The sequence below is a fragment of the Dasypus novemcinctus genome, chromosome 2 (genome assembly GCF_030445035.2).
Source record: "Dasypus novemcinctus isolate mDasNov1 chromosome 2, mDasNov1.1.hap2, whole genome shotgun sequence".
Lineage (NCBI taxonomy): Eukaryota > Metazoa > Chordata > Mammalia > Cingulata > Dasypodidae > Dasypus > Dasypus novemcinctus.
The window spans coordinates 198,651,830-198,677,303 of record NC_080674.1 but is presented as its reverse complement, the minus strand read 5'-3'; the positions used below and the strand labels follow the sequence as shown (position 1 = coordinate 198,677,303).

At 52.9% G+C, this 25,474-nt stretch overlaps 1 protein-coding gene across 1 annotated transcript in view; it reads right to left on the bottom strand.

The window, feature by feature from the left end:
* The window catches only part of OBSCN (obscurin, cytoskeletal calmodulin and titin-interacting RhoGEF), a 227,076-nt gene that overhangs the window by 31,137 nt on the left and 170,465 nt on the right, over positions 1 to 25,474 (bottom strand). The window contains 19 exon segments of the mRNA XM_058286343.2: positions 7,032 to 7,145; positions 8,099 to 8,276; positions 8,572 to 8,730; positions 8,829 to 8,993; positions 9,142 to 9,258; positions 10,057 to 10,213; positions 10,716 to 10,889; positions 11,541 to 11,623; positions 11,846 to 12,046; positions 13,436 to 13,575; positions 14,700 to 14,801; positions 16,054 to 16,103; positions 16,458 to 16,530; positions 17,127 to 17,345; positions 17,585 to 17,683; positions 18,051 to 18,083; positions 18,808 to 19,005; positions 19,213 to 19,337; positions 19,565 to 19,643. Of these exon segments, the coding sequence (XP_058142326.2) occupies positions 7,032 to 7,145; positions 8,099 to 8,276; positions 8,572 to 8,730; positions 8,829 to 8,993; positions 9,142 to 9,258; positions 10,057 to 10,213; positions 10,716 to 10,889; positions 11,541 to 11,623; positions 11,846 to 12,046; positions 13,436 to 13,575; positions 14,700 to 14,801; positions 16,054 to 16,103; positions 16,458 to 16,530; positions 17,127 to 17,345; positions 17,585 to 17,683; positions 18,051 to 18,083; positions 18,808 to 19,005; positions 19,213 to 19,337; positions 19,565 to 19,643 (2,466 nt within the window).

Genomic DNA, 25,474 nt, shown 5'->3' with positions numbered 1-25,474 from the left:
GAGCGGTGCAAACAGATGGAGACTGCCCCACCCAGACGCCCGGGCCGCTGCCTGGCTTCACCACCTTGCTGAACACAGCAACGTGAACATCGTTGCAGTCTGGGCACAGAAGACAGGACCCTATATTTCTGATGCAGCAGCTGCAGCAAGCGCAGCAGCTACCACTGTATCCCAGACCTGTGCTGGCTCGGTTGTCTCCAGGAGGAAGACACTACATCGCATGGGGTGGGGCCGCCACCTGTTCCTGGCAGATCAATTGCATCCAACTACTGACCCCTCTTGGGTTTGTCTGTGCTTCCCCCCTACTGAGGTTGCTTTAGGTTCCTAAGCAGCTAATGTAGCCAATGCCTGCCATGTGTTTGAGTCTCCAGGCCATTTGCAGTGTGACAATCTGTGCCTTCAATTGCAAGAGATACTGAACAATGAGCTGAGAGTCTGACTCCCCTGCATCTCTTCCTAATCCACACACATTTCAATAAGGGAGTTTGGTTGGTGAATGCAGGTGTCAACAGAAAGGGATCATGTCCTGTGGGTGGCTTATGCAGAAATGATCAGAGTGGAAAGCATGGGGAATTGTACAGACCTGCTTTGAAAACCCACCACTCCTGGGTATGATGCATCATTCTTTCCCCTGACAGTGGCTCCAGGCCAGCCTGGTTGGCACACCTTCCTGGTGGCGGCCTGGCTCAGAGGAGACCTATGGCTTTCAAACTTAATTCTGGTTATTTTTTCATGCAAATGCTTTTTATATTTTAATGTTTTTCAGCTGACTTTTTTTTCCCTTCTTTATTTTATTTTAAATGCTACATATGCAAATGCTTTTGTCCCTCTTGAGCCTGACCTTCAGGTGAAAGTTGGGGTGTAAGTAAGGGATCACTGGAGAAAAGGTGAACTTATACTGTTTGGCGCAGGTTGAGGGAGAGAAGACAGGCACCTGGGGAGGGGACATCTGAGTCCCCAGGAATGGGGATAGTAACGACCCTTGTCTCTCAGAAGTGTCCCTGAATCCTTCCTCCAGAAGGAAAAGTCCCTGGTGTGACTCTCCAGAACTGTTGCAGGCACCTTCAATTTAAGAGATGGCTCTGTCTGCCTTCCTCCTTCAGATGGCTCTGACCATGAGACAAGGGTGTCTCTGGCAGTTTGAGATTATTTTATGCATCCCAAAAAGAGAGACATTATGTTTTTAAACTAATCTGTTCCTCTGGGTGTGATACTCTGATTGCATTAAATTCAGGTGAGGGGTCTTTGATTAGATTACCTGTTAAGATTGCTATAGGGAAGCAGATTTGGCTCAACTGATAAGAGCATCTGCCTACCACATGTGTGGTAGCTGGTCCACACGCAGTGCTGACGCGTGCAAGGAGTGCCGTGCCACACAGGGGTGTCCCCTACGTAGGGGAGCCCCATGCGCAAGGAGTGCACCCTGCAAGGAGAGCTGCCCCATGTGAAAAGAGGTGCAGCCTGCCCAGGAGTGCACCACACACACACACACAGCTGACGCAATAAGATGATGTAACAAAAAGAGACACAGATTCCCAGTGTTGTTGACAAAAATGCAAGCAGACACAGAAGAACACACAGCAAATGGACAGAGAGAGCAGACAATGGGGGCAGGGGGGAAGGGGAGAGAAATAAATTACAAATAAATCTTAAAAAAAAGAAGATTGCTGTAAGTCTTTTTATTAGACTACGTCAGGAGGCAGGACTCAGGTTGAGTCCCCACCCTCTTGCTAAATATGGTATAAAAAGATACTCAGACACAGGAAGAGACAGCTCTGTCATTTTTGTTATCCCACCATGGGACAGAAAGTAGAAGGCTCAAACAACTGAGGCCCTGGGGAGAGGAGCCTGTTAACTTATAGCTGAATTTGGAAAGAGAGTGGGACAGTTGAGACTGATATAAGAAACCCTAAGAGACAAGCCGTATGCCAGCTTGTAGCTGAAATTGGGAAGGAAGCAGAGCAGCTGAGCCTGAGAGAGAAAGCTTGAAAGGGGAAGGAGAAACCTGGGCAGAGATCCATGGCCATCTTGCTTCACCATGTTGCAACATGCAAGGATCATCAGTAACTGCTTTTGGTGAGAAAGCACCTCTGAATAGGGCCTCAGCTTGGACTTTTCATGGCCTTGGAACTGTCAACTTTTACTCCCAAACAAATCACCTTATAAAAGCCAATGGATTTCTGTTTCTTTGCATCAGCACCCCTTTGGCAAACTAATACAGTGGCCCCAGACAAAACACTTCTAGATATCATCTTCACCCCATTGTCTTGCCACCCACTGGTACTGTGGACAAGCAGAACAAGATGAAGTGACCACCCTTGGGCAGTTCCTCCATACAGAAATCAACAATTGGGACTGAAATGGGAGCTCAAAGGTTTACCAGCATCCCGGTGAATCCACGGTAAGCCAATGGGAGACCACGCAGCAGGTGCTTTTAACATCTGCTATGTGACTTATGTGTGCCCCTATTTAAAGAAATAACTGTCTCCAGGGCACCATGTGTGCCTTAGGAGTTGTAAACCTCTTGGGGGTGCCAGGCATTACCCTGCCTCTCTCCTGCCAGCAGGGCGACTTGCACCTTCGGTGTGGTTATAAGGGGCTTTCAAGTGTTTCAGAGAACCGTTCAGGTAAATCACGAAGCCCTCAGACAACATGGAGCTCTCTCCCAAACAAGGCTACTCTCAGTGACTCGAGGGAGCCCCCCAGAGGGGTAAGAGACTCATCATTCATGAATGCATTGTGGTTGCCTTACTTACAATGGGAGTCATTCATAGAAAGATATGCTCTCTCATGAACTGTAACAAGTACACGGTATTAACACATGGTATAAATACTAGTATGGTCTGTGGTAAAAATAGACTAAATATGAGCTATGGACTATAGAGAGCTGTAATATTATGATGATTCATCATTTGTAACAAATGTGTCACAACAATGTAAGGTGTTAGTAGTGGGGCAATATATGTGAATCCTATATGGTATGCATGGTTCTTCTTTAAAATTTTGAAAAAAAGTCTGCTGGCCCCTTAGCAGGAGTCAAGGCAGAGGCACCAAACTGTAGTAAAAAAAAAAAAAAATGGGGAAACGGACTTTGGCCCAGTGGTTAGGGCGTCCGTCTACCATATGGGAGGTCCGCGGTTCAAACCCCGGGCCTCCTTGACCCGTGTGGAGCTGGCCATGTGCAGCGCTGATGCGCGCAAGGAGTGCCGTGCCACGCAAGGGTGTCCCCCGCGTGGGGGAGCCCCACACGCAAGGAGTGCGCCCGTGAGGAAAGCCGCCCAGCGTGAAAAGAAAGAGCAGCCTGCCCAGGAATGGCGCCGCCCACACTTCCCGTGCCACTGACGACAACAGAAGTGGACAAAGAAACAAGACGCAGCAAATAGACACCAAGAACAGACAACCAGGGGAGGGGGGGAAATTAAATAAATAAATAAATCTTTAAAAAAAAAAAAGGGAAAAAAGTAAATAAGATATGAATTTTGTCCTGGAGTTTAGTTAAAGTGGTCAGTGATACCATTTTGGCCCCGGAAGGCAGTCAGATCAGCCTCAAATAACCAGAGTTCTTCTGGATGACAGAATTCCCTCTAGACCTCCTCCTTCAAGGTTGAGGCAGTATCTGTAAAACTGCTCATACATCTTTAATCAGTATAGAAATTTAAGGAGAAAATCACCTGGCTTTCAGGGATTTATCCAGCTTGCTTGATCTGAGCCTGGCTGAGGTCGATACTGCAGGTTGGCTTAATCCTGTTGCTTGGAGTCCTGCTGAACATAGCCTTAAATCAATGCTGCATGAGACCCACCAAACTTATTTGGTCGCAGTTAGTGTCAGCCAGATTAATCAGAATGACCAGTGGAGTGGAATACACTTGATAAAATTCACCAGAGTTCAGAATCATGTAGACATGGGTGGATGTATTAGAAGACAATTTTCCATGGGTATCACACATTCCTGCACAATTCAGATCTGAGTGATGGCATTTACAGCCAAGTTTAAAATATCTGTTCAGAAGTGTATTACTTAATTTCCAACCATTTGGGGATGATCTACGAGTATTTCTTTATTAATTTCAAACTTAATTCCACTGTATTCAGATAACATGTTCTCCACAGTTTCATTCTTTGAAATTTGTTAGGACTTGCTTTATAAGCAACTACAACGTCTTTTGTAGTAAGTGTTACATGTACCTTGGAAAGGGATGTATATTCTGCAGCTGCTAGGTGCAGAGTTCTATATAAGTAAATTTGGTAAAATTTGTTACTCAGGCTTTTCAAATCTCTTATATATTTACTGAATTTTTGTCTTTCTATCCTATCTGTTACTGAGAGGAGTTTGTTAAAATCTACAACTATGATTCAGATACGGTTATCTCTATTCTTTAGTTCTGTCAGTTTTTGCTTTATATAGTATATTATTTATTACATATGAACTCAGTATTGTTATGTAATTTTTATATCATACATTATTATAAAACAGCCCTTTTACCTGTAATAGTATTTCTTATGTTTAATGAAATCCAATTTTTCTCAGAGGAGGATAGTTACATTAGCTTTCTTTACCTATGCATTTTATATCCATTTTTATCCTTTTATTTTCAATATTTCTGTATACTTTATATTTAAGGTGAGTCTCTTATAAGTAACATATACTTGGGCTTTGTTTTATTATTCTTTGACATTGTTTGTCTTTTATTTGGAGATTTTAATCCATTTATATTTAATTTAGATACCAATTCATTTGAGACTTAATCTGAAAAAAAAGTTTGTATAGAATATATTCAGGCAGCAGACTTGGTCCAGTGGTTAGGGCATCTGTCAACCACAAACCCCGGGCCTCCTTGACCAGTGTGGAGCTAGCCCATGTGCGCAAGGAGTGCCCTGCCACGCAGGGGTGTCCCCGCGTAGGGGAGCCCCACACGCAAGGAGTGCGCCCCGTAAGGAGAGCCGCCCAGCGCGAAAGAAAGTACAGCCTGCCCAGGAATGGCACTGCACACACGGAGAGCTGACACAATAAGACGATGCAACAAAAAGAAACACAGATTCCTGTGCCGTTGACAACAACAGAAGCAGACAAAGAAGACGTAGCAAATAGACACAGAGAACAGACAACCGGTGTGGGGTGGGGGAAGGGGAGAGAAATAAATAGATAGATAGATAAATATATAAAGGATATATTCAAGGGGAGTAAAGCTAGAGATATCTCCCTCCCTAGAAATGTCCAGAGTAGAAAAGATAAAGCCCTCCTAAATCTCTATGGTGTAACATGTGCAGGTGACATCTGGCTCTCACTGCATTGCCCTGTGAATGGAGCATTAAGAACCAAGACAAGATGCTGGTCTGGTTGTTGCGTGTATGTGCGTGCCCATGTGTGTGTGTGTATGTAAATGGTGGCAGACGACATTTCACAGTTTCTGGGGCCCAATGGTGGCGCAGGGTGTTTTTGAGCACTCCTCCTAGATACGCTTTTCTTACTGCCTTCCTGGTCTCCACACTCCTCTGTGGTCCCTTCCACCTCACATGCTGCTCCTTAATAGCCACTAACCATTTATCATCATCACTTCAAACTCTAAAAGTTGGAGAATCCTAAGCCTAAATCCTCAGAACTTCTCTCTCTCCACACTTAATCTGTGCTGATATTGACAAGTGGTTTCAAATACAATCTGTGTGCTGATACCCACATTTTATGTCTCAGGCCAGACCCCTCCTCTCAACTCCACACTTTCCTAACTGCCCCAATATCTCTACCTGGATACCTCATGAGCACTTCAGTTCTTCACAGGTTCTCTTCAGACCTGACTCTTCCCTCCTCCCCGCCCCTGCTCTTTCTCCACACCAGCTTGCCTCTCTTACAGTCTTCTCCATCTCTGTACATGGAACCACCATTCACCTGCCTATTCAGCCAAATGTATGCAATCCTCCCAGACCAACCTCTCTCACTCACACCTACCCCATACAGTCCATCAGCAAGTCCCTCTGGCTCTAACTTCAAAAGCATCCAGCATCCAACCACCACTTACCACCTTGACTGCCACCACCTAAGACTGAGCCTCCATCACTGCTGCGCACACAATTCCACTGGGAAAGAACAGCTGGATGCTCCATCCTGGTTTCTCCTGGACCCTGCTCTAAGCACCTCTTTCCTTGACTGATTTTAATCTCTTTCCTTTTGTTGTAACAAACTATAATCATGAGTATAACATCTTTGCCGAGCTCTGTGAGTCCTTCTAATGAATTATTGAACGTACAGGTAGTCTTTAGCCACCTCCCAATTTGCTGTAGGTATAAGAAGTGGAGATGGTTTGGGGGATTCCCAAACTTTGCAGCTCCATCTCACACAGAGTAAAATCCATGGTCCCTACCATGGCCAAGGCCCAGCATCACCACCACCCTTGTTCCTTGTGGCTCGTCCTCATGTGGCCACAAATGAGGCTCCAGTGCCCAAAACAGCGCCCTGCCTCCATGCCCCATTTTTGCTCTCCCCTCTGGGGTTGCTCAAACAGAGCTTTTCTGACATGTCTGCCTCAGGGAGGCCTACCCTGACCACCAGGTCACTCTCTGTGCCTTGCCCTGATTTATTTCTCTTTATGGTGATGTCACTACCTGACCTTACTCAGTACATTTATTTATCTGTTTGTCTGTCTCTTCCACTAGAAGGTCAGCTCCCTCGGACAGGGATCTGTCTTGTTCACTACTGTTTCCCCAGCACCTACAACAGTGCCTGGGTACTCAACAAATATTTTGAAGAGTGCACAGAGTCACTGCATTGAAAACATCCATGCATGTCTGAGCACTCTCTCTGTCCCATACCATGTCTATCCATGCTCCACTGACAAGAATGATTTGGGGTTGGGGTGAGTGGAACCAGAAGACCTGTCCCTCATGCTCCAAGGTCTGAGTGGACCTGACCTGACCTGAGCCCTGGGTCCTAGCCCTTGCCCATCCTGCATCTCTCTTAGCTGCTCTTTCCTGTGTAGGTAGCAACCTTGGCTGGGAACCCCTGGCCTGGCGAGGCTTGCCTTGGCACTGGGGCCTACCTTTGTACCAGCTGACGATGGGCTTGGGTGTGCCTGTCACACGACAGGCCAGCTTGACCGTCTCTCCCAGCTCGGCCGTGCAGTCTGCCAGCTCCTCTTCAAAATCTGGGGCACCTGGGGACACACATGGGGTTCTGAGAGCGTTATGGGTGGAGACATCCTGGGCTTGCAAAACGCCTCGAGTAAGTCTCTGGCAGGGTCTGAGAGCCCAAATCACCACCCCCTTCCCCAGGACGTCATATTGAGACCCCAGCCTACAGTTTTTCAGAAGCCCACCATCAGTGGATGGCACTGCTGGAGGGGACCACCTTCGCGAGCCTTTTCCCAGGGGCCAGATGAGAATCAAGAATGAATGAGGAAGACTGGGTGTATAATGGGGAGGGTTGGGGACTGTGGAAAAGGAGAGTGTTAGAAGGAGAGCCCCTCTCTTGTTATTGGATCACTGCTGGTGAGAAAGCCGGCCCAGGGCTGCCAGGTTGCCCACATTCCCTAAACCCTAGCAACTTGGATGAGTGCCCTGAGCTCAGAGCTTCAAGGTGGCACCTATCTCACGGTCCCCACTATGTGGGAAACCCAAGGCCACAGGGGCCACCTGTCCTCCTTCCAGTCAGGCCAGGGTCAGCCTAATGCCCGAGCTCAGGAGTTTCCACACTCCAGAGGTAGGGGCCAGAAGCCAAACTGGCCAGAAGATTCCAGCAGAGGCTGGTGAGTCCAGTCCAGGTCTGCTGGGCCAGCTGAGGCAGGTCCCAGGCACCCCACCTGCAAATCTGAGCATACTGTGATTTGAGAAAACTGAGATTCTCACGAAGCTGGAACCCCTGCAACCCGACCCTGAGCTGACTGAGAGTGACAACTGGGCTATTTCCACCCAAGAAATGCTGATTCTATTGCACCCACTCCAGGGAGTGGGGGCCAAGGGTGGAACCTCCTGAGCACCCCAAGGCTGCAGGGCCGCACAGGGATGCATGGGCCCGGGTAGCACCCAACCCAGATGGCCGGGCCTAAGGGGCTGGGGTCGGCCTTGCCCCTCCCTTCGCCTGCCCAGCCCCGGCAATGGAGGCACTCACGCCAGACGGGCAGAGCAAGGCGCTGCTGGATGCCGTAGATTTCCTTAACCCAGGAGTTCTTGATGATGACCGTCCGTGCCTGCAGCAGGTACTTGCGCACCGAATCTTCCCGCTCGTGCCACACCTCGAAGGCGCGGTCATCCCCCTCCACTTGGTCGTTCAGGTCGATGCTGCTCAGCTGCCGGGGTCGGGGAAGGGGAGTCAGTCCCCCTGGGGGGGACCGGGCCAGCCAGGCCTCGTCCAGGACCCAGGACGTGGCACACTGTTTCCAGACCCTGGCACTCTGCGCTAGAAGGTTCCACGGAAGAGTGCGGGAAGAGGCCTGTGCGCCCCAAGGCCATCCTGAGGCCATGGAAGCCTCTGCCCATGCCTGAGCCCAGGATTCCGCCGTGAACGGAACCCAGGGCTCCCCGCTCGGGGCCCACCTCTGTCGCCTGGAGAGCAGCCACCCGGCCACCCGCCGGCCCTCGCACCTTCATCATGCTCCTGAAGATGTAGCTGAAGGTGTCGGTGCGGGAGTCCCTCTTGGGCTTGCAGATCACCAGGTGGTTGCGGAAGAGGAAGACGTGGCGGCTGTGTCCTTTCCAGGGCATCCTGGCCCCCGGCGCCCCTTCCCACACGATGAAATGGCCCTGGGGATATGGTCCCCCGCGTCAGCCCTCAGCTCCCTGCCTGGGAGCCTCACCTTCCCCCCGGGCCAGCTGCCCCCACGCCCTGGTCATCCCCAGACCTGTCGGATGGGCTCGCCCAGGGCCTCGAGGGTGCCAGGGTAGTTCTCCATGAGTGACACGTGCAGCTTGTTCTCAGCGCGCTGGGGCAGGGCGGAGACCACCGCGTAGGCCTGCTCCAGCAGCGCGCAGTTCTGCCGGCTCCGCGCCTTGTTGCGGATCAGGTCCTACCCAGAGAGGCGGGTGGTCAGAGCCGAGGGCCTGCCTCCCTCCCCAGGCCCTGCCCACGCAAGACCCCACTCCCTGGCAAGGCCCAGCAGGAGGCTGGGGACGGAGGGTGCGGAGCGGCAGGGAGGGATGGGGAAAGCAGCCGACCTTGAGGAAGGCCTGGTACTGCTGGATCCGCTCCACCGGCTGCTCCAGGTAGTGCTGCAGGGGCGGGGACGGGGGCTGCGCAGGGTCTGCGGCGGACAGGGTCTCTTCTGCATATTTCTGCCGGGAGAAGGACAGGTTCAGGCTGGGACATGCGGTCCTGGGAGGATCTTGCAACGCCCCCACTGAGGCAGGGAGCCCCCATGTTGGGGGGTGACAGAGGACACTGGCCCTAAGTGGGCTGTGGGGCAGGGAGAGGACAGGAGTCAGATGGATGCTGTCCAGGGCTGGGGGCTGCCAGGCAGGACAGGACCCCTGGAAGTGGTGGAGTCAGTCCCAGTAGTCTGCAAGCATGTAGCACTGGCTGCATGCAGCCTTGTCAATCCTCACCCAATCTATGTGGTGACCAGTGTCACTCAGAGCCCTGATGATGACAGCTCAGCTTATAGGAGCATGCACATATGCAGCACCCACTGCACATGGCCCATCGTCCTCACCCACTCTGTGTGACCAGCATCACCTAGATCCCTGACGATGACTCAGCACCCAGGAGTGTGCATGTACGGAGCACCTGCTGCGTGTGGCTTATCATCTTAACCCACTTCGTGACAGAGTTAGCATCACCACCTGACAGGTGGGGAACCTGAGGCTCTGGCATGTTAAGCTGCCATTCTGGAAGCATTGAGCTATGGGGGTGGGCCCTGCCCATCTCTTTCAGCAAGCCAGGGCCCCAGGAGGAAGCTGCTGGGCCGGGCTGTGGTGGGGCGTGGTAAAGGCCATAGAAGGTGAGTGTAGCCTTGCTGGACAGGAGGCCAGCCGGAGCCTCCAAGGATGGCTGGGGTCAGAGAGCCTGGGGGTTTGCCTCGCTTTCAGTTGGCACATGGCCTGGGAGCAGGGCACAGCCCGAGGCAGGGGCACCTTGTAGAACTCTTGCACAGCAGTGCTGACAACCACCGACTCAGCCTGCACACGGCCCACCAGGAACTCCAGGTACTTCTCGAAGGCCGCCTCGTTCTTGATGAAGCACATGGCCACGTCGTCATCGGTGTCACACCGCTGCAGCTCCTGCAGGAAGCTGCCGTGGTGGGCAACACAGTCAGGATGGCAGAGGGGCCCTGGCCCACCCACCCAGCCCTGAGCCCTCTGGTTTGGGGGGAAGCAGGCTACGTCCTGCCCAAGGGCTGGTTTCCTTGGGCACTGTGAGAATGAGTGTACTGGACTGTGTGGGGTGCATGCATGTATGTGCACACTCGTATGCATGTCACACATGTGCACGTGTGTAAGCCCATGCGTGGACCTGTGAGAACATTAACCAGTGGTGTGCATACTGCAGGCACTGCCATGCATCAGCTGGGAACACGTGCCTGCTCTGGAGGGGGCCCTGTGTGTCTGAGGACAGACTGGTGAAGTGCCCTGCCATCCTCTGGCAGCCAACTGGGTTAGAGCAGTGGTTCCCAGACTCCCGAGCTGCTGCCCACCTCCCACCCACCGCCCCACAGCTGAGAGGTCTGGTCCTGCAGGTATCGCTATGTGCCCATGGGTGCAGGGGAGCGGCCCCCACCGCCCGGGGCACCCACCTGCTATGGAAGTGACTGATGTCATGTATGTTGCGGAAGATGACGGTCTTCTGGCTGGCCACAGCCGATGGCGTGTGGAGGCAGTGCTCCAGGTGCTGCATATGATGAGTCTGCAGGAACTGCAGTGTGCCAACAAAGGCCTGCTCCGAGCTCAGCAGCTCCTGGATGACAGAGCTGGGGAGGGAGGGAGGAGGACAGACCATGAGGCCGGCTGCGGGGGCCTCGGGGCTCCAACCTCTGCTCCTGCTTCTGCCACTGGGTCAATGGAAGCCAAGTTTGTTCCCTCTCTGGGCCCCTATTTCCTCATCTGCCAAATGGAGGAGGCTGGACTTGTTGGCCTCTCTTTCTATCTTCATCTCCTTGTTAATTTTGCTTGCCAGCTACTTTCAGAACAGGGGAGGGACAGTGCAGAGAGAAAGTCCATGGTGCCGTCCACTTTCCCGTTCTGACAAGGAAGCCCCCTGCTTCCACCACGTGGCAAGCCCTCCCACAAAGCTCAGTCCACCGTGAGGAGATCCCAGCAGCCCGAAGCCCACCATGGACTGGGACAGGCCCAGGGAGGGGATCTGTGGGAGCCAGGGGTGGGATCAGGCTCCCCATTCCAAGCAGGCAGCTATTGTGGGGGCTGCTGTGGAGTGAGCTGTCCAGAGGTTCCTGCAGGGGAAACCACACTTCCCAGGACCCAGTCGGGCCGGGACTCACACTCCACTCCGGAAAGGCTAGAGCCTGGACTACGAATGAGGTGAGGGGCTGAACGTGCTGTGGGAGATGGGCCCAGCCCAGGGCACAGCAGGCTGCCCACGGCCCGGCCTCCACTGCCCTCACCTCAGCTTCATCTTGTACTCGTCTTCAGACATGGCTTCCCCAGGAAACTCGGGGGCCTCCGTGGGGCCCCACTCAGGTGACAGCTGATAGGAAACAGGAGCGGGTCATAGGGCAGCCTGCCTGGGCCAGCCATAGAGGAAGGGAAATGGAAACGTGGCCGGCCCATGGAGGGCCAGGACGGCTGGGGTCTGACCCTGTCCTCCCGGGGGTCCAGTTTCCAGACCCTTCTAGGAGAACAGCACACGCGAGACCCAGCCCCACCAGACCTCCGGGCCGCTCCCTCCCTGCCCCAGCCACCCAGGCACCTTGAGCCTCTTGTCCAGGTAGGCAGGCGACACCCAACCTTGCCGGGAGGGGCTGGATTTGGTGGGCTTGGTGCGCACGAGCCAGCGCAGTGGGTGGGCCGAGTCCAGGACCTCCACGTACTGGCCCTCCCGCAGCGTGATGGCATCCGGCTCGGCCCCCAGGGGCAGGTAGTCAGCTGTGACCACATAGATGTCGAAGATCTGAGGAGGGGACGGGCTGCCAAGTCAGGGGGTCTGTAGGAGAGCTGACCAAGCCTCTCTAAGTCCCTAAAACGTTGAGGTCCCACAGGGGCACCCCAATGGCTTCCCCATGCCCTACCCTTCCCCCTGATATCTCTGCAGCCACTGGACCCCCCTTCCCCACCTCCCTGAGGCCAGAGCTGCCTGTGCCAGGGACTTTCTTGTTGCCTGTCTCCCCTGCCCGCTCCACTGTGGTGTGACATCCAATGCACTGCGGGTGCCTAGAGCATTTTTTGAATTAACAAATGAACAGATGTGGGAATTTTACCAACAGGCAGAGGCTAGGAGGCCAATCGAACCGCCAGCTGCCCGAGTACCCAGCTGACCTGCGCAGCTGCCAGAGAGCTTTCACCTCCTCCAGTGTCCCATCCTTTTCCACTCTTTTTGGACCATTCTAAGATGTACCCATTCCTTTTCTTTTCTCTCTTTTTAAACACATGAATCTGAAGCCAGCTGTGTACTCCAGAAAAAAATCATGTTCTTAAACTTAATTCATTCCTGTGGGAGTGAACCCATTGTAAATAAGACCTTTTGATGAGGCTACTTCAGTTAAGGTGTGGCACACCTCAGTCAGGATGGGTCTTAATCCTATTACTGGAGCCCTTTAGAAGCAGAATGAAATTCAGACACACAGAGAGAGAAAGCCGTAAGGAGCAGCCGAAAGCTGGAAGTCAGTGGAACCAAGATGAAAAAAGAGAAGCCAGGAGAGGTCACCATGTGCATTGCCATCTAACAGAAAAGTCAATGGCCAAGGATCGCCAGCAGCCACCTGAGAACGCCAAGTCTCCAGGGAGAAAGCATCACCGGGATGACACCTGATTTTGGACTTCTCCTAGCCTCAAAATCGTGAGCCAATAAATTCCCATTGTTTAAGCCAACCCATTGCATGATTGTTGATTTAGCGGCCAGGAAACTGAAACACCATCCTATGTGATTCCATTTCTACAAAGCCTAGAAGCTCAAGTGATCTATGTCAATAGAAATCATATCAGCATTTGCCAGGAGTCGGGGACATGGGGTCGTAACTGCATAGAGGCAAGAAGCAACCTCTGGGGGTGACAGAGATGTTCTGTACTTTGGTTGTGACCTTGGTTACAAGTGTGTGCATTGTTGAAGTTCACTGAGCTGCACGCTTTGAAAGAGTGCACATTTGTATATAAATTACTCCTCAGTAAAGTTGACCTTTAGAATGGGTCTATGGAACCTTCTACTTAAGTTTCTTAAGTGCCCTCTCTGTGGCCCTACTGCCCACACGGCCCTGCCACCTTCTCTTCAGGGGTGTCAGTGTCCCCCTTCTCCACTCCGGTCCCTGAGGTGCCACATTTGCCCCAGGACCCAAGAGTTACACACCTCCCCACGAGAGTCGCCATCCTCCGACTCTGAGGAAGACTCCTGGATGCTGGAGGAAGGCCGCGAGCGGCCGTGCCGTGGGGATGCAGACGGCGTCTTGGACTCCTCATCACTGTCGCCTCCGGGGACCTGTAGCTTGGCTGGGCAGGCAGAGGGCATTTGATGCCCCAGGAAGGGCCCTGGACCCGGCTGGGACAGGTGCCTGCAAACCCCCACAGCCCCACAGAGAGCCCAGAGCCGGAGGCTGGGGAAGAAGCCGCGGCCCTGAGCCAGAGACAGCAGGCGGACCTCCCTGCTCACGGAATTCTCAGGTTCTTTGAGGCCGGGATGACACCCGGCCCCACGCCGGCACCTGAGCTCCCTTCTGCACCTGACACGCCCCTCCACACAGACCCCACCACACACCTGCCAGGCCCCCGCACCCTCCTATCTGGGCCTGCCCCTCCACACCAGCCCCACCCTTCAGAGCCCTGCCCCCACAGCTCTGCACCAGGCCTTCCCCTCTACATGCGGCCCCCGTCCTTCACTCCCAGGCCCTCCCCCGTGCAGAAGGCCCTACCATTCCATGCCCAGGCCCCGTCCCTCACACCTGGCCAGCCCCTCCGCAGACTAGCCTGGCCCCGCCATTCACATCTAGGCCCCGCCCCTCAAGCCCAGCCCCACCCCTCGCACCCAGCCCCACCCCTCCATGCCTGGGTCCCGCCCCTCACACGAGGCCCCACCCCTCAAGCCCAGCCCCATCCCTTCACACCAGCCCCACCCCTCACACCAAACCCCACCTCTCAAGCCCAGCCCCATCCCTCCACAGCCAGCCCCGCCCCTCCATGCCTGGGTCCCGCCCCTCACACCAGGCCCCACCCCTCAAGCCCAGCCCCACCCCTCCACAGCCAGCCCCGCCCCTCACACCAGGCCCCGCCCCTCAAGCCCAGCCCCACCCCTCCACAGCCAGCCCCACCCCTCACACCAGGCCCCGCCCCTCAAGCCCAGCCCCACCCCTCCATGCCCCAGTCCCGCCCTTCACACCGGTCCCAGCCCCTCACACCCAGGTCCCGCCCCTCACACCAGGTCTCACCCCTCAAGCCCAGTCCCATCCCTCTATAACCAGCCCCACCCCTCATACCAGGCCCCACCCCTCAAGCCCAGCCCCACCCCTCCACACCAGCCCCTTACACCAGGTCCTGCCCCTCAAGCCCAGCCCTGCCCCTTCATGCCCTGGCCCCACCCCTCACATCAGGCCCCGCTCCTTGTACCCCGCCAGCCTCACCCTGGGTGATCTTGGCAGACACCATTTCTGTGATCTGGGAGGTAAGCTTCTGCAGGAACTCTTCCGTGCCGACCTCAGCAAGGGAGATGTGGGCACGGTCTCCTGGGGGCACCAACACGTGTTCAGCCCATCGATCACGCAACTCGTTTACTGAGCACCCCCTCTGCCAGGCACATCCTGGGCACAGGAGCCCCACATCTAAACCTCTGGCTCCTGGCAGGCACAGACTTTCCAGGGGGTTGGGCATAAATGGGCAGATATGGTGGTTGATGATGGAGTACAAAGGGCTCCATTAGTGGGGGCATCTGAGTGGAGGGGCTCTATCAGCATGGGGGAACAGTGTCCAGGCAGAGCAGCTCACGGGTGCATTTGAGGGGCGGTGGACAAGGGGAGAGGGGGCAGCTGAGGCTACAGCCTGGCAGGCACCAGGCTGCAGGAATGGTGCACCTGCAGGATCTGCTGCAGGAGCCGAGGTGGGTTTTTTGCAGGGAGTCCCCCAGCCCATTCACTGTTTTGACAGGATTGCTTTGGCTACTGAACTGTGAAGGGGTGAGAGACAGGCAAGGGCAGATGCAGGGAGGAGGTCCCTACAGTGATGGCAGGAGGGGCATGAAGAGGGCAGGCTCTCCTCAAATCCTGCAGGGAGAGGCAACAGGATGTACAGCTGGGAGACACCAAGGACACCCAAAGTCTGCCTGAGCAGCTTGAAGGACGGAGCTGTCCTCAGGTGAAGGGGATGGGTGGCAGAGGTGGGTGCTGGCCAGGAGAGGACTGAGGAGCAGCTGGACAAAGGGGAGTCTGGGTTCTAGACCTGGTGGAGCTGAGGGTATCTTTAGAACCGTCAGGGCCCCCACAGTTAGAGGCTGGGGAGGGGAGAAAGATGCAGCGAAGCAGCAGCGGCAGTGCAGGGAGGAAGAGGCAGCAGACCGAGCCGACTCCACTGGCCTCGCCTCCATGGGCGATACGCGATGCTGGCCGTCCCTGTCCCCACACCAGTCAGGCTGGGCCCTGCCATGGGAGCCCCTCCAGCATTCCTCACAGCCCACTGCCCACCCAAGACCTGCCCCAGATGCCCCTGGTCTCAGTGACCCCCGGACCCCTCACCTCTGTCCGATGGGAGCTCCCTAATCTGCAGGGGTCAGAACCGGCAGGGGCCCTCCTACCGACCAAAGCTCAGAGTCAGCCCCCACAGAAGGGGCCGGGGGCCTGGCCCAGCTCCGGCTGCTCCTCGGGGCCAGATCACCCAAGAGGTGCCAGCTGGCCGGTGGCCTACTCCACACATACAGCATCCGAGGGGCTACCTCAGCAACTTGTAGTGCCCCCCACCCCATAACACACACGTGTGTTACCTTACCTTTCCTCTGCCCAGCAAGGTCCGCTAAGTTCCCAGTATCAGCTTGAGTCCTAAAGCGAGGGGACAAGCGGGGATTGAGTGGCAGCCTGGATAGGCCCCACCACCCTCGGCCCTTGGGCAGGGGCTTCTGACAGATAGAGCGTCTGAAGGCGATGGCCAGGATACCACAGTTGGGGGCCTTTATGCTGGAAGGACCTCGGGATGAGCTCTTGCTCTATAATGGGGAAACTGAGGCACAGAGAGGGGAAAGGGCTGGCCCAAGACATGTGGCTGCTAGGGCTAGAGCCCAAGCTGTGGCCCAGGAGAGGGTCCCTGCCCATGGGGTTGATGCTCACCACTCCCCAGCCCCTGACCCCACCCTGTCCTCGGTGGGCCGGGCCATGGGGGGCAGGCCTGTCACTCACCCCTGCAGAAAGGTGGAGATGAGGGCCTCCGTCACCCTTCCTTGCTCCTCTGCTGCCCGGTCTTCCTTGGACACTGCCAGGAAAAAACAAGTGGGTGCATCAGGGTGACACCCCCCGCCCCACCCACCACCAGGGTCGGAACTCCTGCAGAGCTCTGATTCCAAGCCCAGAAGCTGCCTATGTCCCACCCCAGCCCACCCTGAGCCGCACCCCAGGCCAGCTCCCCTGCCCGCTCTCAGCCCTCCATCACCCAGAAGTGGTGGGAAGAAGAACAGGCACCTGCCCTTGACTCTGGCCCACCGAGGGGCTAAGGGGGCTTCAGGGAGAGAGACTTCTAGAGTAGCACAGGGGGCTTCTAGAAGGGGCCCTCCAGGCTGAACACATGCTGAGCGCCGCGGTCAGCAGGGTGGGAACTGCGCCCTGGGATGGGGCTCTGAGACCTGACTTGATCTCCCTACTGCCTGCGCATCCTGTGCTTGGGGCCGCCCCGCCTTGGGAAGCACCATGCGAGGAGGAGAGGAGAAGGGGTCTCCGGGGGGTTCCAGCCTACTGGCAGGCCCAAGGGAGAGGCCCCCGTGCAGTTCTCCGTGCCCACCTCCCACTCCCAGGGCCGCGGTCACCCAGGCCCACCGTCCGGCACCCCCTCCCCGTGTGCCCAGGCCCACTCACGGCCAGAGACGTGCAGTCCAGCAGAGCAGAGGGCCTGGCCGGCGGCGTTGCTGGCGATGCAGGTGTAGGTGCCCTGGTGCTGCCGGCCCACGTCCAGCAGGACCAGGCTGTGCTGCTGGGCAGAGCTGGCCACGGTGTAGCCCAGCGTATTGGGCCCAATCCACAGCACGCCCTGCTCAGCCTCCTCCCGCAGCCAGTGCACGGCCGGGGGCGGGTGTCCTGCAGGGGCGTGGGGGTAGGAGGTCAGTCCTTTAGTCTGGGAAAGGGGGCTTCTGGGAAGCGGGGGTGGGGGCTGGGAGGCCCTATTGTTGGCCTTCACCAGACAATGAATGGGGGCAGGGAGGTGGGGCCCTGCCCTGGACCTGCCCTGAGGAGGTGGTGAAGGTGGCATACCTGGGAGGTGGGCGGGAAGGCCGAGGGTGCCTTCTCGTAGGTTAGGGAAGCAGGAGGCGCCTTACCTTCCACCTTCACTGAGAAGGTGATGCTGGAGCCCTTCTTCACCGTCTTGGGAGTGAACCTCTCCAGAATTCGGGGTGGTACCAGGCGCTCCTGCACATCTGGAGAGGAAACAGGTACAGGTGGTGGCCAGCAGGTACCCAGAAGCCCTGCACCCCAAGCACCCAGGGGCTCCCTAGCCTGCAGCACTCCCATCTGACTACACACACCACCTCCTGGGCACAGCCTCCGTGTCCCAGAGTCTACCCCAGAAAGCCTCCAGGTCTGCACCCGGCCCCGCTCTGCTCTCCTTGCCAGGCCCTGGACGGTTGCCTGCTCCCCTCCTCCTCCTCCTGCCTGCAGGTCTCACGACTGCACCTGCTGAGCCCCGCAGCCTCCCCGTGCACATGGCTGCCACCCCACGCCTCACAGAGGGCACCAGGATGCACCAAGAACCACCCTCTCTCGGCTAGTCTGGCGGTGTCTCACCTGACTGTGGCTTCTCTTCCGGCTCATCCAGGCCTTAAAGAAACACAGAGCTCAGACGTCCACCATGAAAGTGTCCCCCCACCCCGTGCTGCACACACTCGGCGATGGGGTGGGGTCCTGAGGGCAGACCTACCCACCCCACATGCAGCATCACACTCGTCACGGCCAAAGGCCCACAATCCCACACCTAGTCCCGTGGCTGGAAGGTGCCTGGAATTCACACTCCAAGGTTTTAGAGAGAGAACCAGCTGCATCAGCCAGATGTGGTGTCACCCCCACCCCCCTCCATGGAGTCTGAGGCCTCACTCTAACCAACGCACAAATGTTTCTGCAGCAAACACACGAAGTCACAAAGGCACTGGGCCCTTTGGGGCAGGTTTGGGCAGAAATGAGCTTGCTGCGAACTTGGAATTGACTTTCAGTGCTCAGATCTTTTGTAATACAAGAAGTCTGGACCTCTGGCATCCTCCTGCAGGTCTACCAGTGGCCACAAAGCTTGCCACATTTCCCTGTGTCCCCTTCTTCACTGACCAGCCTGCCTCCCCGATGGGAGCACACATGGACCCATGCCCAAGGCTGGCACCCTCTCCCTGCCAGGGCCCTCTGCAACCTGCCCGTGACAACGCAGTGCATGGGGGAGGACTGCTGGGTCCTGCTCCCACACCCTCTCTGGAAGAGCAGGCCAGCGGATGCTGGCTCCAGCTCGGCCCATAGCTCCCTCTCTGGGCAGCTCTGCCCGGGCCCTCGGTGCACCTACCTCGGACCAGCAGCCGGGCGGAGGAGTAGGCTGCGCCCACCGTGTTGGTGATGTAGGCCGAGTACTGGCCGGCGTCCTCCCTGGTGACTGAGACGATCTCCAGGGTGTGCAACGTCTTCTTGTCGGTCACGCGGATGTGGGCAGATGGAGCTAGGGGCTGCCCGTCTTTGAACCAGTATAGTCGGGGCGCTGGATAGCCTGGGGTCACAGGGGACAGTGGTCAGCTCAGGCTCTCCACATTCAGACAGCAAGCCTGTACACCTTTTTCCCGGTGGGAGAGGCAGAGGGTATCCCTATGAGACTTTGCGCCGGCAGGGAGAGGATGCCAGCCTCCTGCAGGCGGGGTCACCTCCCAACTGTGCTGACCAGAGCCCCCGGTGCCACCCTCTCCCTGTCGCTCCTCACCTTTCACCTTGAGGTGGAACTTGGCCAGGTGTGTGCCTGGGGCCACCTGGAGGTCCTTCAGCTCCTCCACCACCTGGGGCAGCTGCCCCTCCTCTGCAGTGGACTCCATGCCCTCTTGCTCCCGGCTGGCAAAGGGAACAGAAAAGGCGCAATGGGAATGAAGAAGAATGGCTGGAGGGGCTGGGGCAGGTAGGGCCAGGGGCAGGTGGGTGGCTTAGAGGTCCCCTGCTTGCTGAACAGAGGACAGAAGAGTGACGTGGCCTGGAAGACCCCCATCGGCCCGCCCCCACCTCCCGGTGGTCCCAGGCTGCCAGGCCCCTGGGTACTGCTCGCCGTCTGCGAGGCCTCCTACCTGGACAGGTAGCCTTGGGCGCTGAAGTAGGACGAGGTTTCTGTAGCATCAGCTGCAGTTTCATAGTCCGTGCTTGTCACTGGGGAAGGAAAAGCGGCATTGTCGCCTCGTCTGCCTGGGCATGGCGGCTCTTCCAGCGGTACCCCCCTCATTAGGGGCCACCCCGCCTTCTAGGTCCTGACTGTGCAGCCTTCTCTGAGAGCCAGGAGGTCATGAGGGAAATGGCTACTACACAGCTTCCCCCGCCCCAGGCTGCACTGTACCTGCTCCACATTTCCAGGATGGTAACAACCTGCAAGACTCTTTGACCTAACGATAGGCAACAACTGAACGATACTGAAGCTCCATAAAGAGCAGACAGCAACAGAAGCAACGCCTCTCTCAGTTCCACCCTACCATGAAATGCAGTTATAACCAATAGCTAACCAATACAACTGCACTTACCAAATCACGATCTAAATGCTTTCTAACGGTCTGATATATTGTGATATAGCCAGAAGCAATTAACAGTAACTCTTGTAATATACCAAACTGTAACCCAGAGGTCTTGATTCTTTGATGCTGATGCTATGTTTTACAACAGAGTAATCTTTACCTTCTAACTGAACAGTAACAAAACTAGTACCTCTCCCGCTTGTATTCCCTTATCCTGTTTTGCAACCCTGAAGTCTGATGCTCCTACACATAGCCCTTCAGTGCTTATTAATGAAGTCACGTGAGGCAGCCCAGAACTGGCCACCCCAACTCCTAAGCTCTCTTGCTCAACCAAGCCAATTTTAACCAGAGATGGCCCACGTGACACGCACAATAGCCTAAACCCTAAACTTCACGTGAGCTAAGCTTGTAGTCAACCTGTGCATACTCAGATTAGACTATCTCTTACCCAGTCATCCCCAACCACCCACTCATCATGCTCAGACTGTCACTTTCTAGCCACGCAACAGGAGTCAGCATGATGTCTTTCTCCCACATTCCCCGCCATTGCACACCCCACCTCCATTTTGAGCTACTCTAGACCTCCAAACCTGCAGTTGGATACTTCTGTTTCCAGCCCACATTGAGTCTGGATTTACCCTCTCACCTGAAGCAAATGAAAACACACACACACACAATATGTGAAGCAAAGGTTTTCAAGCCACTGGACATTTGGCAATGAAGAACAGTGATTCTTAGCAATAAGACTCCAATAAAGGGGATTCCCCCTGATTACTGCCTTAGAGAGCTCCCAGGATGGGGTGGGGGTGGGGGGAACTGAGGCAGAGACGAGCAAGCACACCACGTTGAAGAGACAGAACTGAAAAGCCTGGGAAACCAGGGAAGGCACAGTTCACTTGCCAGAACACCAGGGAGAAGAGATCTGCGTAAAGAGAATATTCAGCAAAACACCGAGGAGCACACGCATGTGAGGAAGCTTTGCAAGGCCAGGAAAAGGAGGATCTGAAAGGATCAGAGGAAACTGTGCTGGGTGCTCACATGGGGCCAGGAATCTTGCCTTTTCCTACCAGTCAGATGTAAAAACTCATGATTCATAGGGCACTGGGTAGAGGACTCAAGAAAATCTTGCTTCAGCAATGGAGAATAATGAGCTCTAGACTGCGCACTGTTCTGGACTTGCCTAACAAATCATAAAAGCAAGACACAAAAGGATCAAAATGAAAGGCTGAGGACCAGATGGCTTCACAGGTGAATTCTGACAATCATTTAAAGATCTAATACCAATCTTGCTCAAACTCTTCCAAAAAATTGAAAAGGAAGGAATGCTACCAATCTCATTCCATGAAGCCAACATCACCCTAATACCAAAGACAAATAAAGATATTATGAAAAAGAAAATTACAGGCCAATTCATCTAATGAATATAGATGCAAAAATCCTCAACCAAGTACTTGCAAATTGAATCCAAAACCACATTAAAAAAATTATTCATCACAATCAAGAGGGCTTTTTCCCAAGTATGCAAGGGTAGTTCAAAACAAGAAAATCAATTTGTATAATAAACCACATTAAGAAATTGAAGAAAAATCACATGATCCTCTCAATTGATGAAGAAAAGGTATTTGACAAAATACAGCATCCTTTTTTCATAAAAACATTCTGAAAGATAGGACTAGAAGGAAAATTTCTCAAAATGATAAAATGCATATATGAAAAACCCACAGCTAACATTGTACTTAATGGTGGAAGACTGAAAGGAGAGGGGAGGGAGGGGAAGGGAGGGGGGAGAGGGGAGAGGGGAAGGAAGGAAGAAAGGGCTTCCAAATAGGAAAGTAAGAAGTAAAACTTTTACTATTTGCTGATGATGTAATCATATACTTAGAAATCCTGAAAATTCCACAACAAAACTACTAAAGCTCATAGATGATTTCAACAAAGTGGCAGGACACAACATTAATATGCAAAAATCAATGGAGTTTCTATGCACTACTAAATGAACAAACTGAGGAGGAAGTCAGAAAAAAATTCCCCTTACAATAGTGACTAAAAGAATAAAATATTTAGGAATAAACTTAACCAAGGACTTAAAGGATCTGTATTCAGAAAACTACAAAACATTGCTAAAAGAAACCACTGACTTTTTTTTCTTTTAGGAGACACTGGGTACTGAAGCCAGGACCTCATACGTGGGAATCAAGTGCTCAACCATTGAGATAGACAGATTGACCAATGGAACTGAATCAAGAAGTCAGAAATAGATCCTCACATCTACGGTCAAGTGTTTTTTGTTTGTTTGTTTGTTAAGGACCTTGTGTGTGGGAAGCCAGTGTTAAACCACTGAGCCACAATGGCTTTCCTGAGTTCGTGTTATCATTTGTTTTGCTTGTTGTTTTTGTTTTTTTCAGAAGGCACTGGGAACTGAACCCAGAACCTCCCATGTGGGAGGCAGACACTCAACTGCTTGAGCCCCATCTGCTCCCTCAAAATGATTTTTGAGAAGGCTGTCAAACGAACCCAGCTGGACCAGAACAGCCTTTTCAACAAATGGTGCTGGAAGAACTGGATAGCCATATCCAAAAGAAAGAAAGAGGACCCCTCTCTCCTACCTTACACACAAATTAACACAAAAGAGATCAAAGACCTAAATATAAAAACTAGAACCATAAAACTCCTGGAAGGAAATGTAGGAAAACATTTTCAAGATCTTGTAGTAGATGGTGGTTTCTTGGACCTTACACCAGAGCAAAAGCAATGAAAGAAAAAATAGTTCAGAACATCCTCAAAATGAAACACTTTTGTGATTTGAACAAATCTGTTAAGAAGGTAAAAAGGCAGATTACACAATGGGGGTAAATCTTCAGAATGCACGTATCCAACAAGCGTCTGATTTCCATGTTATATAAAGAGATCACACAATCTAACAACAAAAAACAAGCAACCCAATTTAAAAATGGGCAAAAGACTCTCTCTAAGTCAAACTCAGCATATAAATGCTGTAACTTCCCCCCAGCATGGAACATGACTCCTGGGGATAAGCCTCCCTGGCATCAAGGGATTGCTACCAAGCACCAACAGGTAATGCAACTGAAAAAAAAAGACATTGACCAAAAGAGGGGAAAGGTATGAGTTTATATGGCTAAGAGACTTCAAAGTGAATCAGGAGGGCATTCCAGTGGAAACACTTATGTACATCTCAGCAGGATCTCATTGACAGCCAAAGTATATACTACCTCCAAATAGTGGGGCTACTGAGGACTCTGGAGATATTCAGACACTATAGTCAGGATAGATAACTTAGGAGTTGGTCCTTTGCCAGTGGACGCAACTTTGGAATTTGTGCTCCCCAGTGTGACAGAGTTGGACGCAGTTGTGGTTTTCCTACACAGGGCTCTTCTGTCCTTCTATTTGGACTCATAATTAGTAATAAGGTTTGTAGGTGTACATCCAAGAGACTTAAATCTTTGGGCTGTCCATGTGCCAGCTGGGCCCTGAATCTCAACAGAGTTTCAACACCTATTCTCTAGATCACTGGTCTCACCCAGGACAACTAATAAGGAGGAGACAATGGATATCCAACATACCAAGGAACCGAGAGTATCTACAACTGCAAGCAAGAGAGTTCCGTCCATCGGCCATATGAGATTGAAGCACCCCCTCAATTAAAGTTGGAGTGGGCATCACCATCCCAGAATCCTCAGGACTGGGAAATGACCTATGGACTAAAGTTGACTTGCTAGTATTCTACTATAGACTTATTGTGATTCTAGCAATGGAAGAAACACCATTGATGTGGAGGCAGTGGGCACTGGAAATTCTGAGGTAGGGAGAGGAAAAACAGCTGTAATAAGGGGGCATTTTTGGGACTTGGGAATCATCCTGAATGACATTGTGATGGCAGAACAGGCCATTATATATCTTGCCATAACCTACAGAACTGAGTGAGAAAGAGTGTAAACTACAATGTAAACTATAATCCATGCTTAGTGGCAATGCTCCAAAATGTGTTTATCAATTGCCATGTATGTACCACACTAATGAAAGATAATGTGGGAAAATGTGGGAGATATGGGGAGTAGGGCATATGGGAATCCCCTATATATTCTCTGTAACATTTATGTAATCTAAGTATCTTTAAAAAAAAAAAAAAGGAAAAGGAAAAAGCATGGGCAAAACACTTGAACAGATATTTTTCCAAAGAGGAAATACAAATGGTCAAAAATCACATGAAAAAATGCTCAACATCACTAGCTATTAAGTAAATGCAGATCAAAACTACAATGAGATATCATTTCCTACCTCACAGAATGGCCATTATTAAAAGAACAGAAAACTACAAGTGCTGGGAGGATGTGGAAAAACAAGAGCCCTCCTTCACTGTTGGTGGTAATGTAAAATTGTGTAGCCTCTGTTGAAGACAGTTTGACGGTACCTCAGGAAGCCAAACATAGAACTGCCATATGATCTAGCAATCCTGCTACTAAAAGTATATTCAGAAGAACTGAAAGCAAGAACATGAACAGACAATTGCACTCTGATGTTCATAGTAGCAATATTCACAATTGCTAAAAGATAGAATCACCTAAGTGCCTATCAACCAATGAATGGATAAATGTGGTCTAAACACATGATAGAATATTATTCAGCTGTAAGAAGAAATGAACTGGGGAACCTCATGACAACATGGATAAACCTTGAGGATATTATGTTGAGTAAAATAAGCCAGACCCAAAGCACAAATATTATATGGTCTCACTAATATAAACTAAACACGTTTAGTAAATTTATAAAGTTAAATATAGAGTATAGGTTAGTGGGAGACAAAATGTGGATTGAGGAAGGGGAGCTGATACTGAATGTATATGCAATGTTTAATAAGGTTGATCGTAGGGAAACGGACTTTGGCCCAGTGGTTAGGGCGTCCGTCTACCATATGGGAGGTCCGCGGTTCAAACCCCGGGCCTCCTTGACCCGTGTGGCCCGTGTGGAGCTGGCCATGCGCAGTGCTGATGCGCGCAAGGAGTGCCGTGCCACGCAAGGGTGTCCCCCGCGTGGGGGAGCCCCACGCGCAAGGAGTGCGCCCGTGAGGAAAGCCGCCCAGCGTGAAAAGAAAGAGCAGCCTGCCCAGGAATGGCGCCGCCCACACTTCCCGTGCCGCTGACGACAACAGAAGCGGACAAAGAAACAAGACGCAGCAAACAGACACAGAGAACAGACAACCAGGGGAGGGGGGAAATTAAATAAATAAATAAATCTTTAAAAAAAAAAAAAAAAAAAAGGTTGATCGTAAATATATGAAAGTGGATGGACATTTTAATGAGTATAACTAATACTACTGATTCATAATGTGATTGTGGATGAAAACGGCAGTCTAGGGGGGTTAATAGTAATTATAAGAACGCGAGAGGATAATCTATGGAGTGTATAACATAATGATTTTGGTGGTAGATGGGGATTGTGGTTAATAGTATAAATAGA